This window comes from Lygodium microphyllum, chromosome 27, assembly GCF_053477565.2.
Source record: "Lygodium microphyllum isolate KBCC chromosome 27, Lygodium_microphyllum_v1.1.10, whole genome shotgun sequence".
In the NCBI taxonomy this organism is placed as follows: Eukaryota; Viridiplantae; Streptophyta; class Polypodiopsida; order Schizaeales; family Lygodiaceae; genus Lygodium; species Lygodium microphyllum.
In genome coordinates, this window is record NC_141161.1 from 28,644,213 (window position 1) to 28,664,622 (window position 20,410).

The following is a 20,410-nucleotide window of genomic DNA, read 5'->3' on the forward strand; positions in this document are numbered from 1 at the left end:
TCTTGGATGAAGAAAGGTACAAAATCTCCCAAAAAAATCAAAATTCCTCCAAAGGTTGTATTAAAGGCTAAAGAAAGTCTACATGAATCGATCGACTGAAGATTTTCCTTGAATAGTTCAAGGATATTAAAACTAAGGTGTTTATTAACACCACCTTTTTGAGTTTTTTTCAATCTCTTGGAAACAACCATAAGCAGTAATATGTTTAATTGCACCAAGTTCCAAATTAATGAAATTCTCGAAATTCATGAAATCCATTTTGATTTGGTTTTCCCATATTGATGGGAAATTCCCAAAATCCCGAATATGGAGTTTATGTGTGTTTTGATGTTTTACAAATGGTGCATACGATCAAATTGATGTTGTTTGTACAAGGATTTCAGCTCTCTTCAAATAAGAAAGCTCAATATAATAAGGATCAAACCTTGTTCTTCTTAAGGTTGACCACTTGAAGAGTCCTTACATTGAGAAGAAACTTAAAGCTGTTAGGCATAAAGTGCTTCAGTTTTGATAATACATTAGTCAGGTTTCTCTTCAATCACTATTTTTACATCAAATATTTTGGTTCTTCCAGTTGTTGTATATGCCGATCATAGTTTCTTTGTTTGGGATATTGAGAACTTTTCAAAGGTCAGGACCTGGATTCCAATATTGTTCAGGCCTACGCTTCTTAGAAGTTGTTCAGTTCTCTATTGAGTGGAAGATTAATGGTATCTCTAGCCTCTTTAACACTGTCTCTTTTGTGACCTTGGGAGGGTTTGTAGTGCTATTAAATAACTTGTAAGTAAAAACTTAAAAATGCTTGGGACATCAGAGGACATATTTGAATGCATTGCATGTATCCCCTTTGTCATAGGTTAGATCTAGCATGATACATAGCATGTATCACTTCTCTATTACTGAAGTATTTTTTAAGAAGGCCATGGTAGTTATGCATCGTAGTTCAAAAGAATCATACTCTATCCTCTCATATGGTCATGTGGGGAATCTCCCCTAGCACACTGTACCCCCCTTCCTTGTTGCTTATAGGCACATATCCCACTCATGTGTGCTGATGAGTCATCTCCTTCCTTGAAGGAAACAGGGAGTGGAAAGGAATCACCTCATATTTAGACCTAGTCCCACCCTCCCAATTGATCAATGCCAAGTTTGGATTAGTTTTGGGTTGCATGAAAGTGTATCTTCCATGTTGGGTTGTTTTTCACCCATTTTGGGTTGTTTGGGGGTAGATCTGAAGGATAACTTAGTTGTGAGCAAGGGATGCGTGCTGAAGCTCTACGATAGCAGGGCAACCTGATGTTGAGCAGATTCTAGGGCTGCAAATGACAAGATGCCCTAAAAATGAGGTTATTGACAAGTGTTGGTGCAGAGATTAGGGTTTCAGATAGTAGAACCCTAATAACCAGCAAGTGACCTTATTTTTTATCTTTGAAACAACAGAGGTTGCTGTTACAACACTTTCTTGGCAGCATATTGAATTTCTCTCTCTGCTCTACTATGTTCTGCCTCATCTTAGCAAATCTGAAGATATTCAACATTGTTTTGTTGAAATCAGGTCTTATTATTGCTGTAATTAGAGTTTTTATGTTGTCTCAAGAAGTGCACCATTGAATATTGGCCATTCTCAGTTTTGCTCACCTATTTGAAGGTGGACAACTCTTATATGCTCTTGGAGGTTTGGCAACAATGATGGGTTAGTGGCTTCTTTTGCTTGGCTAGCAAGCATTGGAGAAATATAATCTTCAAGTTGCACTTAGTGTATAGTGGTTCGTAGTGCAAAAACAAGTTATAATAAAAGATACAGTCATTGGAAGTTTAAGCCTAGATAATGTTAATGTAGTAGAATAGGGACAATTTGGATTTCACATTATAGTTTGCTACTTAATTGGCAAAAATTCTATTATTCACTTTTACTTTATTAAAATCACTTTTTAAATCAAGTATTTTTCTATTATTATTTATATAAAAAATATTAAAATGACATTCTATGAGATTTGATTATGTCACTATATGCCTCCTATATGCTAAGTTTATATGATAAAGTTACTACATAGATGTGATATGTTATAATTTCTTATATGGTAACTTTTTCGATGAAGTTACTTTATAGATAATGTCTATTTCTGAAGTTACTATATAGTAACATTTTTTTATAAAGTTACTATATAGATAGTTATGATAATAAACTTCCTATTTAGTAAGTTAACAAAAAAAAAGCTTTCTATATGGTAAGTTAACTAGAAAAACGTTTCTATATTGGAAACTATGTTTCTAGATTGGCAATCTAGTAAAGTTTGATTTTTCCTATATTAGACTCTTTCTAGTTATGTGGAAAACTTACTAGCAAATTCTCTTTTTTTTCCTATATAGTAAGTGGTTTAGAGTTTCTTGTGTCTTCACCTAATTTAAAATGTTCATAGTTATTCATATTTTTAAACTTTGAGTAATTGTGTGTATATATATAAGCATAGATAAAAGAACAACAAAAGGTGGGAAAAGAGGTAATGTAAGAAAGGGAGATCAGGAGGTTACTTGCGATAATGTTTCTTCAAGTCAAGATGCAGGTACCAACTTTAAGGATCAAAAACTTGTACAAATTTGGTGACCCAAATTGATACAAAATATCTAATTACTTTCTTTTGTGTTATTGAAAATTTTCATAACCTTATATTATCGTGAGATTTGGTTAACTCTATGTATATATAGGTAAACAAGCTACTAAAGATGACAGAAGAGACAATGCAAGAAAGGAAGACATTGAGATTGCTTGCCTTAATACTTCTTCAAGCCAAGAATCAGGTATTACCAGCTTTCTTATCTTGATAATGAGTCATTTTTTGAAATGGTGATACTAACTAATGATATTTGATCACTTGAGTATCAATAGGAGTGATACGCATACCATCATATGATGATATCTATCGGCCACCCATGTTGAAATTTAGAGAAGAGGGTAGACTTTATGGAAAAAAGCTCTTGGCTGAATACTTTAAAAGTCAACACACTGTCATGCTCGAAAATTATCATCGAGTAAATAGGTGGTTTGAATCCTTAAACCCAAATGATCTACGTTATAAAAATGCAGATAAAGAGTATATCATGAAAATCATATCAGAGAATCACCATGAGATTTTACCATTGAAGTTTATTGGATGTGAGTACATATGGAGAGAGAATGACATATATGACTAGTGGAAGGGTACAAAGCAAGATGAAAGAAAGTATTTGAAGAAAAAAGATCTTTTAAAGAAGGTAAGTTGATTGTTAATTTTTTTAATTGGCTTTCCTAATATTGGAGGTGTAGATTCTTAGTTATTGAACTATTAATCTTATGACATATAGAGAGAATTATGTGCATCTCTTGGAGTGGATGATATAGATAAGCTTCAAAATGTATCAAATGACATAACATCATCAATGGTAAGATGATATGATTTATAAGTTTGATATCATAAGTGTAGGATTGATTCTTTTTCTCCCATACTCATTTAGGGGTGTTTATTGATGGCACAATGAACCATATGTTGCTACTATTGATTCTCATCAACTTGATGTATACATTCCTAGCATGGATGATATTTAAAATGAACAAGGTTTGGAAAAGGTATCTTATAATCTCATATGTTTATCATTTTTGTACTTGATTCCATATATTTTGGAGACATTTGATGTATACACATGATCTTATTTTGTTGATGTAGCCTCTTGAAGAAAATAGCTCCTTTGAAGGACAACAATACAAGCAAACAGATTTATCATTGCAGGTAATGCTTTTAAGCTCATATCTAATAACTTTCTTTCAGAATGTCTCTTATACAGCTACTTATACATTAACTTTCATTTCCCATAGATGAATATGTTCGTGGAGGAAGAAAAGAGCTTTGAAGAATTTCAATGTTATACATCCGATGAGGTTCTTTGCTTTATATTAAATTTAAGATTGACCATATGATTCATGTTCTTAACAGTATCTTATCCTTTACATGCTTAAAATGTAGGATGTTGAAAATAAAGATGAGACACTTGATATGGAAAATTGTGCCAGCTTTTCAAAGTTATTGTCACATGGTTTAGACAAAATAATGTACTCAAATAAATGTCAAGAAACTCTGGAACAAAGTATCCATAGTTCAAGCAATGATAAGGTATGTAACTTTTTTTTCTATATAAATGTTTTTAATGTGATTACTAATTTTAGTTTTGAATGTAGGCTAATCCAGATGATGACATTAATGAAACATCTCGAAAAAGTCAAAGAAAGAGGAAGGTATTTGATATATTTTTGTGAGAGAACAATAGCATCATACTTTAGTGAATAATTAAAGATATGATTTATTACATAACTATTTATTTTATGTGTTGACTAGCCAAGTGAGAAGATAAAGGATCTTTTGCAACAAAGGAGCATGAAATGAGGTACCAATATATTAAAAAAAGAACCAAATGTGCTAGATGTAAATGTTTGTATTTTTGTTTATGTCATACATGAAAAGCATAATCTAATTTTTTTATTTTATTTGAATTAGAAATTTAAAGATCTCCCAAACCAAGGCATTGAGATTAACATTTCAAATGATACTCAAAGGGTAACTTTATTGTTAATTTATATTTTAATTAGATATATATAATTGTAGTCATGTAGTTCAATTTGTAGCTTTGAGATTAACATTTCAAATAATGCTTAAAGGGTAGCTTTATAGTTTATATATATATATTTATATATATATATAATAGTCATGTAGTTAAATTTATGGCTTTTCATATTATAATTGGTGTCAATTAATTATCTATACATAGTATAATAAGTTACTTATTCTCTTTTTGTTATTCAATGCAAGTTAACAAAAGAGAACATGGAAACTATATCTTTGAAGTATATTTGTGTGCCTACAATTCATGACATGTACTTTTCTTTAAAGAGTACATACATGAATCTCAAAAAGATTGAAGCTAGCTTTCGAGTCTTGATTAAGGATACAAAGAAGCCAACAAGTGATGATATGATTAAGGAGATTATTTATTGGCTACTAGGAAATGGCAAAGTTATATTAAACAAAAATAGCAATGTGCTTAGTCTAGATGATGTGGAAGTTTTAGCATAACTTCTACTTTGCGTTAATAATTTATTGCTTTTCAACATATTGGAGATTTGAGGGATTACTCAAACATTTATTACTTTGCAACATATTGGAGATTTAAGGGATAAAACAATCAAGACACACATGTTGCTTGATTAGTTTTTAGTTCTATGCTCCTTTAAAAGTATTTTTATTTATTTTTTGGTTGCTAGGAGTAGATGTTGATGTTTTAATTTGTTTAATATATTTTTATCATTAGATGTATGTTATTGATCCTTACTTAGAAATGATGACATTCTCTATATAATTTTCTAGTTAAAAATTTATTGTGTAATTTCTTGTTTGATATTAGCATGTCTAAGAGTAAGGAAAAAGTAGATAAAGTGATAAGGAAAAAAGAGAATTCCCATGGAATTCCCTAGTTGAAAGTACATATAAGTAGGGAATGTAAAAAATAGGAATAATGAGAGATTTCCTAGTGAGAGTACCTAGGGAATCACCTCTAGATTTTTTTTCCTATATATGGAATATTTCCTATATAGAAATTATTCCCTACATAAATTTTTTTGTATTTTCCTATGTAGGAAATATTTTCTACATAGGAAATGTCTTATGTGATTCCCTACTTATTCTCACTAGGAAATGTCCCATTTTCCCTAGTTTTTACTTTTCCCACTTATATGTATTTTCAAGTAGGGAATTCCATGGGGAATTCTCTTTTTTTCCTATATGGGGAAGTTCCTTGTGTTAAGGTTGACCCTAAGAAGATAGAAGCAATATTAAACTGTCCTATACCCAAAAATGTGCATGAGTTACGTTCTTTTCTAGGTCTTGCTAGTTTTTACATAAAGTTTGTGCGAAATTTTTCATTACTTTCTTTGCCTTTGACTAAACTTTAAAAGAAAGGTATTGCTTATCATTGGTCTAACAATCAACAAAAATCTTTTGATTTATTGAAACATGCATTAACCCATGCTCCTGTATTACAACTACTTGATTTCAATAGACCATTCTTTTTAGTAGTTACTGATGCTAGCAGATCTGGAATAGGAGTTGTACTTATGCAAGATAATCATCCCATATCCTATTCTAGTTGTAAACCGAAACCATCCGAACTTAAATATTCCACTTATGATAAAGAATTATTAGTTGTTGTGCAAGCTTTAAGACAATGGAAACATTACTTAATGGGTTCTGAGTTTATGATTAAGACTGACCAACAAAGCATTAGACATCTCCTTAGTCAATCCCAAATATCTGACCGACATATCAAATGGGTAGCTTTCATTCAGAGTTTTCATCCTCTTATCCAATATCAACCAAGTAAAGAGAATGTAGTAGCCGATGCTTTAAGTAGAAGACCGACCATTCATAATATCTCTGTCATATCATTTGATTCTCTAACCCTTATGAAAGATACTTATTATCAGGAAATTACTTTTTAATCTGATTGGAATAAATTAGTTGGAAATAATTGGATTCCTATTGATTCACTGTCTTACAATGATGGATTCATGTTTTATGAAAAGAGATTATGTATTACAGTTCCATTTAGATCTTTTGTTTTGAATGAGATTCATTCTCCTCCATATCAAGGTTATAGAGGTATTATATCTACTTTGCATACATTGACTGAAGATTTTTATTGGCCACATATGGACATTGATGTATCTAACTTTGTTTCTGAATGTTTAGTTTGTCAAAGAGTTAAGACACATCATGGTAAATAGTATGGTTTACTAATGCCTTTATCTATTCCATCAAGACCATGGGAACAAATTTCTATGGATTTTATTACTAGTTTACCTAACACTAAAGCTAACCATGATATGATTTGGACTATTGTAGACGGGTTTAGTAAACAAGCATATTTCATTCCATGCAAGAAAATTTTAACAGCATCTCAGACAGCTCAGTTGTTTTTGAAAACTGTTTTTACTAATCATGGATTACCAAAAGTTATTATTTCTCACCGTGACTCTAGATTTTGTAACAATTTTTGGATTACTTTGTTTGCTAACTTAGGAACAACGATTGATTTCTCATCTCCATTTCATCCTGAAACTAATGGTCAAACAGAAGCCACTAACAGTACTATCTTAGATCTTTTACGTGCTTACACTATTTCTAAACCACAGACATGGGATATATATTTACATTTACTTTAGTTTGCATATAACAATACACCATACACAGCTACAAAGAAAGAACCGTTTGAAGTGATTTATAGTTATAGATTGTCTACACCTGTTGTATCTTTATCAAATAGAATTCAGAGTGCTGATGATATTGCTAACATGCACGCTACTATTTTTGATGAGGTTAAAGACATGATTTCCAAAGCCCAGCAATCATATACAAAACAAGCTAATAAGAAAAGACAGGCCATGAATTTCAAAGTTGATGACTATGTTTGGTTAAGAATAGAGAAACGTAGATTACAAAGTGTAGATAAACACCCAGTTATGAAATTAGCACCGAGATTTTATGGACCATTTAAGATCATTCACAAAATCAATGACAATGCATTTAAGTTAGAACTACCACCACATTGGAAAATTCACAACACCTTTCATACTAGTTTATTACGACCCTTTAGAGGCCAATTACCTATACACCTTGTTTATGAAAATCCACCTTTGCTAGATGAAGAGACTGAAATCCTTGAGCTTGAAGCTATCATAGATACTGACTTTATGACCACTAGAACTGGCCGTAGATATTCTAGATATTTGGTCAAGTTTAAAAACCATCCTGTTTAAGATGCCCAATGGATGCACGCTAAAGGTTGAAATGCTTTCCCCACTCTGTTAGCTCCGCATTGAGCTAATAGCAATTGAGGGAAATCACTATCCCACCCCGGGGGTATGATGCCAGGAGGCATATTTCACGGTGGATTCCCTGCCACGGTGGATTTCGTGAGGTTTTACAATGGATTCCGTAAACTTTGTTTACCGGGGCTCATACACAAAGTGGATTCTTTGTGCGAGAAGTCAATGGGGACGCCTATCCTTTTCGGGTGTTTCGTTAATTTAGTGTGTACATGGGTGATTCCATAGCGGGTGATTCCACAAAATACATATTAAATTAAAAAACGTTTATGAGTTTAGAGTGCGCACTTGTGATAAATTAAGGTTAGGATTGATTTCTAACCAGTTGATCTATTTATGTAGCTGAAGACTGCTAGGTATTCACTTTTATCAGTTTAATTGTATTATTTTACTAATGATTGTGAATTCTTCAATTGATGTGTAGAGATAGCAGCAGTGGTGGAGGAAAGCATTGGAGGATAGCGTGTATTCGAGTTATTACTTATATTTTGATGGGCGCATACCTTAGACATGGCGTCTATATTTTGTCGCGCCTATTTATTAATGCATTGGATATTTATTTATTATTTTGTATGCGCATGGGCGCACGATTATGATATTTGTATTTGGACATTGTATTGGGTATGCTTGACTTCTTGGGCGCCCGCCCATTAGCTTTATTTCTAGTTGGCACTAAATCAAACTCAAAAGCCAAAAGCATGCTATTTTGTAATTTGGGTTATTATTTGAGCTTGAAGATGATTAATACATACAAATACATGGTTTGTGGAGCGCTCACACAAGGCATGGGGGGAGATTGCACCCAATGGGTCTCTTGTTCATGTCGTGCATGCTTTCTACCTTGAGTTTTGTGCAAAAAGTAGAGTTCTTTTGTTCTTGGCGACCTTCCGGCGCTCACTACGTGAGCATTCAACATCCGATATGTGCACCACTCATGTACTCTGTCTTTGTATTCCCTTGCCAAAGCTTTGACAATGGAAGGATGTCCACTTTCACTTTTACCATTTTCCTTTGGATTATATGCTAATGTAAATGCCGACTTAATCCCCAATCTAGAAAAGAAGTCTTTACCTTCATCAGTATCATCAAGCTCTTCTCTATCTGGATAGCGACGTTTCGAGCACACCCTTACCTACAAAATACATGTCTGAAAGAAACTTGCAAACTTCACCTATGACCATGGGGGTTCAAGACTCTTACTATTGTCTTATTGTTACTACAATAGTTGTTATTGTCTCTATCCTTTGTGCTATCTATGCTGCATCATGAAAGATTGTTGGTCCTTGATCTTATACTCTAAGTGCTAAGTCTTGATTTATTCTAGGCCATAGGAAAAAGGATTTCATTGCTTCAATCATTGAGGGAGCTACCTATACAATAGTAGTTGATTTAGCTTGAGAGAAAATTGGGTTATTGGTTCTTTGGTTGTTGATTCAATTCTTGTAGTTGTTGCAATGCTATTTGTGACACATTTTAATATGCAAATTCTAAACCAAAAGTTGTACATTCTTATGTTCTTATGCTACTTTGAGCTTGATTATTTGTAAAACTTATGAGCAATGGATTTTTATGGTTTACTTGTAGCATCAAGTTTGAGATGGCTTGTAGAATTGTGACCACCATTGTGTATTGTTGCTAGTATTCTAGATACATAGTTGCATCAATGTATGTTGGTAAAGTTGGAGTTTATTGTGGTGAATTTGGTCTAGTAATTTTGGAGGACAGTGAGAGCTTTGCTATCTCCACTAAGAAATATCATGGACCAACAATATAGAAGTGATGCCTTTAAAGTAGGCTTGGATAAGAGCTTGCAATTGTGTGACACAAATGAGTTTTTCCATAAATGAAACTGAAAGTCACAAGCCTAAGATCTAATGTGACCACTTCATGCAACTCCTCCTTATCTTCTTTCTTCTATTTACGTTCCTTTCTCTACATAGGCAAGATGAACTCCTTTTCTTTTGAGTTGAACAAACTCAATATGCTCAAAGGTGCTATTGATTGAGAATTGAGTGTCCTCTTCTAGTGAATGTATCAAACACACATAGACGCCTTCACACTGTGAGTTTGCTATACTTTGTTCCCTTATAATAGCTTGTGGGTTGATTTGGAGTTTCTTCTTTGGCTATATAGAATGGCTATGTATTATTGATCCTAGAAGCTGAGTCTTTCCTCTATCCTCACTGGAGGTGTATGGACCTTATTCGCCTCTTTTGAGGTGTTGTTGTGTCAATGCTTGTTGAAGCTTCTGGAGGTGCCTCTTTAGGCCTTCTTCTTGGCCTTCTTTCATCACCTCCTCCATCTTTTTGCCCCTCCCCTTCCCTTATCCTTACACTTTGACGCTATCCCAAGTTCATCATATTTGTCTTGGCCTCTTCTTGGCTATCACTGATGCTAGCAGCATCTTCGCACACCCAATTGGCATGTTGTGGTCACCACAATATAAAAATCAAAATTGAATATATAAAATACATAAAATAAATTATATTTTCAATACTTTAAAGTTAATAATCAAAAGCTAAAATATCTAATAAAATCAAATTTAAAGAAAAAATTAACCTTACTTTTTTCTTGCATGCATCACTACAAGTAAAATAGCAAAAACTTCGTGTATTTAATCATTAAATAAAAAGCTCTCTCTCTCTCTCTCTCTCTTTCAAAGAGTATCTCTTAACTAAGAATAATCAAATTCTCTCTCCTTTCTCCCATCTCTCTCTCTCTCTCTCTCTCTCTCTCTCTCTCTCTCTCTCTCGCTTTAAGAATCAAGCTAATGATCCCATCTCTCTCTCTCTTGAAACGAATGTCAAGAAGTAGAGAAGGAGAACAAAATTTTCATCTAACCCTTCTTTTAAAATAGAAAGCACAATTTTTTTCTCATTATTTATAGATCACAAATAGCCTAAAATAGAACGGATATCCTCCATTGAAGCACCTTTATCTTCTAGGAAGCCAAATATACTTTGACTTCTGCCTGCAAGCATTGTGTAAGGAGACGACAACCAGTAAGAATATATTAAAAGCTTGAAGCTTATAGCTATAAGTTACTTCGACTGGACAAGGAGCATGCGGTGCCTACGTTATGCTATGGCAGGACTAACTGTAACGTAACCTTAGAAATAGTAGTGGCTTGGTTCTCTTTAATGATATTGCTATTCGAAGTCGGTTAGAGAAATGCGTAGAGCTGGGGTTGCTAGGAGTGGGTGTTTCCGACAAGTGACTACTGATGTTTGTTCGGACATGTCAACATGGCTCTCACCCTGCGGCAGCTCCCAATCAAAACAGTGGACAAGATTTGCGATAGTGAGCTCAAGGGTGGGTAGGGCAAGAGGGGCGCCTGGACAGCTCCTCCTTCCCGAACCAAAAGGGATCCATGAGAACTCGTCGACATGTTGACTACGCAGCTCTTGATCCCCAGCTTGTTCGAGGAACCTCTCCGGCCAGAACCTCTCAGGGTCCTCCCACGCTGCCGGGTCCCTCCCAATCGCCCACGCATTCACTAACAGCCTCGTCCCCTCCGGAAGGTTGAACCCCATCACCTTACAAGCCTCCGTGGCCATGTGTGGAAGCAGAAGGACTGTGGGCGCGTGCAGGCGCAAGGACTCCTTAACGATGGCAGTCACATAAGGGAGGCTCGTTATGTCGGAGTCTTCCACCATTCTCTTGAGTCCCACGACCTTCTCTACCTCGGCTTGAAGCTTCTTCAGAACTCGTGGGTTGTTCAAGAGCTCCGCCATGGTCCAGTCCAGTACCACAGAGGTAGTGTCAATTCCGGCTGCGACCAGATCCTACGAACCAATGAAGGGATCAGTGAGCGCAACTCTTAATTAGCAGGACGACGTAAGAATGCAGCAGAGTCTCACACACACACACACACTCTCTCTCTCTCTCTCGGGTGTGGCTCTCGTACCAGCACATACTGCTTGACGCCCACCCGGCTTAAAGAGGGATCCAATAGAGCCTCGTCCAGAACATCTTCTGGGAGATTCTCCCTCCCCTGCAGTATATTCAGCTGGTACTGCTTCTCGCGTTCCATTATTAAGGTCTCTAACAGGGCATCGAGCCCCGCGTGCACCTCGTCCATGCTCCTCTTGACACCGCGGTGTTGGTGTAAATACACCTGAAAGCCTCGAGAACTGAAAAGGCATGACATCCTTTCATATCATGCAAAGCAGTTTCTATTTATGTATACAATACTTTGATAAATTAATCATCTACCTCGACTAATTCTGTGTGCCTATTCTCTCTTCCAAGTTCTGCACCCTGTCTCTGATATACCTCTCGCAGGAGGTCCTTCAAGCTGGCGGCGCCCGGGATCGCCACATCGGACGCGCGGCGGTGGAAGATGATGCGGCACATGAGGTCTTCCACCATGCTAGACATGGCGCGTGTCAGATCCAGGGCCACTCTGGCGTCCGCGCCAGCAGCCAGGAACTGGATGAGGCGGGCCAGCTCCCTCCTCCTCAGTGGCTGCGTCTGCTGGACCTTCCGCGCGCTGAAGAGTTGTAAGGTGGCAACCTTCTTGAGGTGGCGCCAGTGGAGCCATGCCGAGCATGAAGGCCTGCCCATAAAAGAGGCGATCCGCGAACAGAGAGGGCGGCCGGCTGGCGAAGGCCTTGTCGTTCGTGTGCAGGAACTCCCTGGCCACCTGGGCGGTGGAGGCCACCACCAGGGGCGCTGACCCCAGGCGCAGGCCCATGAGCGGGCCGTACCTTTGCGACAAGCGTGCCAGACGCACGTGTGGCAGATCGCCGCAGAGCTGCAGCAGATTTCCCAGGACGGGCAAGGGCCAGGGCCCTGGAGGGAGCTTGTATCGGTGCTGCTGCTGCCTCCTCCTCCAGTTACTGTATATTACGGTAATGCTTAAGTAGCTGGCCCATATTAGTGTAATCAGTAGCGCACACAGGGTGCAATCTCTGAGCTGCCAGCCGATTTTCCGCCCTTCGAAGATCTGCATGGTGTATTTTGTTGCTCCTGCCTCCGTGGACGGCTCACGTAGCCTCACCCAAGACACCTAACAAGGCTATCATAAGAGAGGAAACGTGTGTAGCTTTGGTGATGGCGTTTCTTTCCTCATTTCCCATATTTATACGACTTTCGCGCGGTAATTCTTATACGACTCTTCCTGTTCCTGTTCGTTCGCCTGCTCGATGAGAACGTGCACGAAGGGTGCCTCGAGCCATCGCGAAAAGGGGCCGCGACAAATCCCTCTTACCATCAGTTTCGTCAAAAAATCAAAGTGCAGGCTTTTCAATCGTCCTTGGGGTGTTGAACGGGCCGTCGGAGCTCACGATTGGTTTGATTTTCCACTCGTCTTGCTCTCTGAGCTTGCTCCAGCAGGCCGTGCACAACCAATTTTTCTACTGAACAATATTGAAAACCAAGGCTTTCAGCGTTTCAGAGGTCCAGGGGACTGCGACTTGATTGATGTAGCGGTCCTGCTCTTTCAAAATTCACATTTGGACCATAGCCTTTGATTGGATTGGAATCTGCATGCACAGGAAAAGTCACCGAAGGCTTGAAATTCTTGAACTGTGGTATTAATTGCACATTTAAATAAGAGTTTTCAATTGTTACTAAGTGTCTGATAGGCTTCAATGTATAAGATCTCATTTTTTGTAAAAGTTTGTCAATCTCGAAACATAAAAAATGTTAATGTGCTATGACTAACGTGCTTAAAATTGCTAATAGAGTTGCACTTTGTTATCCTGATAGCCTTGATTTTCGTAATGGTAGAGCATATATTCATTATTTACACAATTTATGTATTGTAGAAAATCCAATATCAAGATTTATAATCTCCTATTACTTTCCATAAAGGGTATGTATGAAAATTGTATAAAGTGTCATTTGAACACGTTATGGTAAATAAAAAGAGTGGTTTCTATAAACTATAGGACAAATGCATACAATAGTTTGAAAATTTTATGAAAAATGTCTTATATTTAAAAATTATATGTCATTTTTGCAAAACTTGTTTAGAAATATTAAATATACTATGTACAAATTGTACTAAAAGAGAGGAGAATATCCATTAAAAATGATCAAAGTTCAATGAATGAATCATATCTTCTATACACTGATGAAATAAGAAAAAAACTTTTTTAAGTATTGAATTCACTACTTTTGTGTCTTGTAAAGTACAGAATGGATTAAAAGAGAAAAAGTTTCAATTTGGAGTTTACAAACATTGCCATAAAACAATGTGTTTTCAATACAAAGAAAACAATTGTGTATGCGTGTGGAGGATTATTTGTAGTAAGGAGATATGACAAGGAAGAGAGGAGGTAGTAAAGAAATAGAAATAAGGGAAGCAAACGGTCTGTCTTTTTAGTACACAATATTGTTGCAAAGATCTTGGGCCTTAATGACTTATTTTCTTAGATCTTGAGTTACCTACATATTCATGGCTAGATCTTGTTAATGTCATATAGTCGACTCTCAAGCTCATGAAAGTCTAGGCAAAGGGCTTTAATGTTAGAACTGTTGTAGATAAATATTTTCAAAAGAGAACTTTCTAAGAGAGAAGTAGATCATTATTGCTTAGCATAAATGTAATATCCAAGTTCTTATAAATATTGGTTCCTAAATTTCTTGCAGACATAAATGCATTGTCACAAGGAGGATTATATTTTTATGCTTGCTATTGTCCTGCAAGGCATGGTAAATCATCGTGATTGTGTCAAGAAAAGCTATAGCTTGTGTTATGTAGTGAAGTTTGTTCCATTTATAGCCTAATTGGAAGAAAGCTCAAGCTATCTTATTAGGTTTATGCCATGCCATATATATAGTCTCATTATTTATTATGTGGAAGGAAAATTGCATGAATCTTAAGGAAAAGATACAAAGATGTTAAATACTATCATAGAGGATTGAATCAGAGCATGCTGAGTTTTAAAAATAATTGAGATTTCCTATGAGTTTTGCTCATAATTGATTGCCAAAGCATCATTAATCTAATGGTTTCAGTGGTCAAGTACATCCACTTTCATAAATAATCACAAAATCTTATCAATAATAAAGATTTAAACTAGTAAAGAAATTGAAAATAGCTATACAATTATCCTCGGAATATGCCCAATATATATGAAGGAATAAACAAGTTTTGAAAATCACTAAATTCAAACTTCATTCGAAGAAAAGTTTTAAAAAAGCTTTTGTCCACCAACTTTTTAATACTATTGTTCGTATCAAAATTCTCTGCAGATACTGTTTGTTGTGTGACAATTTGTCCCCACGTACATTTTTTAAAAATCAAAAGAAAATATATCTCACTTTTGGAAGCATTTTAGATTTTCTTGAATTTAGATTATATGAATAGCAAAATAAATACTAGAAAACGTTTTTTGCTAAGTATAACACTTGAACAATTAATATTCACAAGTCGTGTGAGACCATTTCTATGTCTTTACTTGAAGTAGTACTTTTGTTTTAGTACACGAATTTCAAATAATTTTTTTCTTGTACTATAGTTTGACATTTCAAAAATCAAATGAGCTATTATGGTAGATAACAAGGGGTTTAAAGGACATTCTTACTCAATATCATTTTCATGAACAAGCCTATCAAAAAAACATGATAAACTTCGATAAAATCTATTGTGCCTTTGAAATATAAATAGATGAGAGTGTTTTAGTGACCACCATTGATTCCAATTTCAAATTCAAGTATTCCTTTTTCAAAACATGCCAATCAAGTGAATTTTATTTTTCTCCTATTTTTCACATCATCATTTTAAATTTCTTGCTTTCGAAAAAGTCTTCCTATTTAACTCTTCCCATTAATGTCTAAATATTTTGTATGGTATTGAGTTTTAGGAGGATTTTCACATAGTAAAAAGTTTAAGTTTTAAAATATGCTTATCAATGTCTATATGTATAAATAATATATATATTACCATGGCATGATGTGACAAGTGTTAATTGCATAATAAATAGATTGTAAATATCAATGGTTTTTCATAAGAAGCATTATGCTCTTGTGCTTATTGTTATCCTCCAAGGCGTAGTAAATGGTTGTGGTTGTGCAAGCAAAGCTACATTCTATGTTATATATGTAATGAAGTTTATTTCACTTTCCCCTATAATAATTGCAAGAAAGCTTAAGTTATTTTGTCAAGTTAACACCATGCCATATATATTGTGTCATAATTTTTCATGTGGGAAAAAAATCTTAAGGAAAAATACAAAAATATTAAATTCTATCATACAATATTGAATTAAGGCATGGTGAGTTTTAAAAGTAATTGAGAGTTCCTATGACTTTTGCTCATAAATTATTATAAAAGAATTATTGGCATGATGGTTTTAGTTATCACCATGTGCATGCATTTTTATAGATATATACAAAATCATAGCAATCACAAATGTTTAAACAATTCGATAATTTAAAAGTAGACATACTAATATGCTAAGATATGGTCAATGTTCGCACACATTGAAATGAAATCAAGGCATTCAAAGTAGTAAAAAAGATTTACCTGAATATGAGATCAAATTGGTTGATCCTACACTCAATCGTCTCATCAAAATGTGTTTTTTTGACTTGCCAAGACTCACCCAATAGCTTACTCATCCATTCCTCGGATGGACACTTGCATTGATAAGTAATCTTTGTTTTCTTCAAAACATCATATGAACCAAACATATGTGCAAACAATGAGAATGGAATATACCAAGTAAGACACAGATCTTTGGATTCTATGGTGGGTTTCATAGCACTATTGATGTCAGATTTTATATTGGACTTACATTCTCCTCACAACTCCAAGCTACCAATCAACCATTCACCACTAGATAGTGACGGAAATGGGACATGATGCAATCTCTGCCTTTCTACTACATACAATGAATCATAAAAAAAGATATTTTGAGTTGCAGGTTGACTTACAGAGTTATTATCATGGATCAAAGAACCGATGTCTTCATGCCAAGCATATATCTTGCAGCTCAAACATTCCATATTCTGCCATTCATGCAAAGTTGATGGATATAGAGCTATCAGTAAAACAAGATTGAATTAGAACACTGCAAAGATTTTTAAAAATAAATCTAATGCAAAAAAATAAGCAATGATAAAATTTAAAAACTTACTATTTTGTTTATAATTTGCAATGTAGTTCTTGTCGTGTTATAGAGATTTATTTGTGCGTATAAACATGTTGGATCAACACTTCTGTTACTAGTTCCATTAAACACTTTTCTAAACTCTAAAATTCTACCTTTCCAATGTTTGCTAGGGTCTGCAACATCCTTACGCCTGACCTTGAAACTCTCTCGAGTACTTGGATGCATCAAAATCACTACAACAGAAACGAGGCATAGACGCGCATGTTAGACGCGCAAAGTCGGGCGCGTCTATCATCGCGTCTGTATGTGCGTGTAAAAGAGCGTGTAAATAGACACGAATTTTACGTCTATATATTCGCGCAAATAGATGTGAATATAAATGTGTTTTCACACGCGTCACTACAAGAAGCAGCAGTTATAGATGCACACACAGACGCACACTAAAATTTTAAAAAATTTTGAAAAATATAAACGCAATTGCGCGTCTATATTTGTGTCTAATTTGCAGGTGAAATCGCATCTATGTGCGCATGTATATGGGCATGTATTTGCGCATGTATATGCGCATCTATAAGCGCGTGTATATGCGCATCTATAAGAGCGTTTAACTGTGCGTATATAAGCGTGTCTATAAGCAATTCGTGCTCTATATACACGCACTTATAGATGCGCGCACAGACACGCACTGAAATTTTAAAAATTTTTGAAAAATCTTGCTGGTGTGTCATTCTTTTCAAAGTAGTCCCGTCTTGCGTTTCTTTTGGGTTTTCTTGACAGGCGCACGACAGAAAGAGAGGAGAAAGGAAGAGACAAAGAAGAAAGGGTAAAGAGAGGAGGAAGCAAGAGGCAAAGAGAAAGGAGAGGGAGGAGAAGGAGTTTGTAGCCCTGTCGCCGCCCATCACAACACCGATTCAAGGTGAGTCCTTCTTCTTGTCTCTCTCACTCACTCACTCTCTCTCTCTCTCTCTCCCTCTCCCTCCCTCCCTCCCTCCCTCCCTCCCTCCCTCTCTCTTTCTCTCTCTATCTTTGCTTTGAGTTGTATTTTGCTACCTTCTTAGCTTTTGGTATGTTTGTTGCGACGAGGAGAATAGCCAAAGAGTAAGGAGATGGAGGAGAAGAAGGAGTTTGTAGTTGTGTCGCTGCCCATCACAACAAATATTCAAGGTGAGTCCTTCTTCTCTTCTCTCTTTCTCTCTCTCTCCCTCTCTCTCTCTCTCTCTCTCTCTCTCTATTTACTCTGAGTTGTATTTTGGTTCCTTCTTAGCTTTGGGTATGTTAGTTGTCGCTTGCTTTTCCTAGTTTTATTTTGTGCTTCACTGCTAATTCACGTCTACAAGCGCATCTGATATACAGAGTAGACGCTCTCATAGACGCGCAAGTGTTGAAGATCCATAAAACCTCCTAGATTTTTTTGAGTTTTGTGGAGCTGGCGCGTGTAAGAGCGCGTCTGATCCACAGAGTAGACGCGCCAATAGACGCACTCGGATTAAACAACCACATCTCCTTTGAGGTTTTTTTTCATACATTGTTTTCTGCGTCTATATTTGCATCTGATTTGCAGGTGAAATCGCATCTATGTGCGCATTTATATGCGCATGTATATACACATGTATGTGCGCATGTATGTGCGCATCTATATGCGCGTGTATATGCGCATCTATAAGTGTGTCTATAGGAGCATCTATATTCGGGTGTATATGTGCGTCTATATGCGCGTGTAGTTTTCACTATAAGAGCACTTGTAGACACAAAATTGTAGACGCGCTAGTAGACGCGGTAATAAACGCGCCCGACATTTTTTAACACAATTCAAATATTGCGTCCACAAGCACGTCTATGGAACCTTTTTGTTGTAGTGAATCCAATCGAACTTATAGTACTTATCACAAATCCAATTACCGCCACTATCTTTCCTATTGAAGACCTCCACTACAAGTATGTTACTGATGTTTTTCCTCCATGAAGACATCTATGATAACCAAATGGAAACGTTACCTATCAACATGTGTATAATTTACAAATGTTCTCTCAAAATGAAATGAAATTTAAATGAAGTAATTAAAAAACACATTGTACTCACTACAAGGTAATGGGGCAATAGCGACGGCCATTTGCAATGCAAAAAAGCGGTGTTGCTATTTGCGTCGCTATTAGCGTCACTAATTCTATTAGCGACACATATAGCAACGCTTAGCAATGCATATAGCAATGCAAATAGCGATGCATATAGCGACACTAATAGCAACGCCGGTCTGAGAAAAAAGTTTTGAAAACCCGAGCATAACATTTACCGAGAAAACATTTGCGAGAAAGAATGAAAGAGAGCAAGAGAGCTTAAAGCTTTGAGAGAGAGAGAGAGAGAGAGAGAGAGAGAGAGAGAGAGAGAGAGGAGCTCATCACCATTGTCACTGCCGCCATCACTATATACGAAGAAGAAAGAGAAGTATGCAAGGGAGAAGGGAGGGAAGGTGCAAAGAGAAGATATAAAGGGTTTCATCTTCAGGCCTTTGATGTAGGTACATTGCCTCTTCTTGCTTTATTTTTGTATTCTCTTGTTGTCTTTTTTTGTTTTTCTTTGCAAAGAGATACATGAAAAGAGAGAGAGGGAGGAAGGGAGGGAGAAGAATGAAGGGAGAGGAAGAGAGAAAGAGGGAGAGAAAGGAAACAAAGAGAAAGAGGAAAAAAAAATGAGAGATGAAGGGAGGGAGAGAGGATGAGTGAGAGAAACAACGAGAGAGAGAGGGTGGAGAAACAAAGAGAGAGGAAACAAAAAAAGGGAAATAGAGAGAGAAAGAGAGGGGGAGAGAAATAGAGAGAGGGAGAGGGAAGGAAGAGAGGAGGAGGAGGTAGAAAAGAAGGGTAAGGTAAAGAGAGGAAGAAGAGTAAAAAGAATAGAGAGAGAGAAAAAAAAGGAGAGCAAGAGAGAGGGAGAGAGAAATAGGAAAACAATGAGAGAATGAGAGACAAGGTTAATAAAGAAAAGTAAAGGGAGAGGGGGGAGAGAGAGATAAAGAGAGATGGGGTGGCATATCTTTCAATAAATTTGTTTCTTAAGCTTTTTATTTTCTATTTTTGATTGTCTTTGCAATGAGATGAGTTGAGTGAGAGTGGGAAGGGAAGGAGGGAGAGAAATAGAGAGAGGAAGGGAGGGGAAGGAAGAGAGAGATGGAGAGAAATAAAAAAACGAGAGCGAGAGAGGGGCTTCATAAAAAAGTGTCAAAACCCAACATGACATTTTATAGGTTTGTAAACAAGCAAGAGAGAGAGGCTATCGCCACTGTCACCATCCAAGAGGGAGGAGACAAGTGTAAAGGAGAAGGAACTCCCAAAGGAGAAAAAAAAGGAGAGAAGTATGAAGGGATTCTTCTTCAAGATTTGAGGTAAGTGCATTATCTCTTCTCTCTTTGTTTTTCTCTTTTCTTTACTTCTCTCTTTC

The 20,410-nt window shown here is 36.2% G+C and overlaps 1 protein-coding gene across 1 annotated transcript; it reads right to left on the reverse strand.

The window, feature by feature from the left end:
• Positions 1-10,814: 10,814 nt before the first annotated feature.
• LOC148012162 (cytochrome P450 93A3-like) lies at positions 10,815-12,971 on the reverse strand. Its single transcript, XM_087669119.1, has 4 exons — positions 12,288-12,971; positions 12,144-12,169; positions 11,817-12,060; positions 10,815-11,694 (listed from the first exon to the last, which is right to left on the reverse strand). Exons 1-4 carry the CDS (start codon positions 12,861-12,863, stop codon positions 11,059-11,061), a joined length of 1,482 nt encoding a protein of 493 aa, XP_087525245.1. The 5' UTR covers positions 12,864-12,971; the 3' UTR covers positions 10,815-11,058.
• Positions 12,972-20,410: the final 7,439 nt, after the last annotated feature.

Excerpts from the sequence above, each read along its gene's own strand:
- LOC148012162 (XM_087669119.1), bottom strand. The coding sequence starts at position 12,863 with ATGCAGATCTTCGAAGGGCGGAAAATCGGCTGGCAGCTCAGAGATTGC. Across the intron at positions 12,061-12,143 it reads GAACTTGGAAGAGAGAATAG|GATGTCATGCCTTTTCAGTT; the intron begins GCACACAGAATT and ends ATGATATGAAAG. Across the intron at positions 11,695-11,816 it reads GCGTCAAGCAGTATGTGCTG|GATCTGGTCGCAGCCGGAAT; the intron begins GTACGAGAGCCA and ends ATTGGTTCGTAG.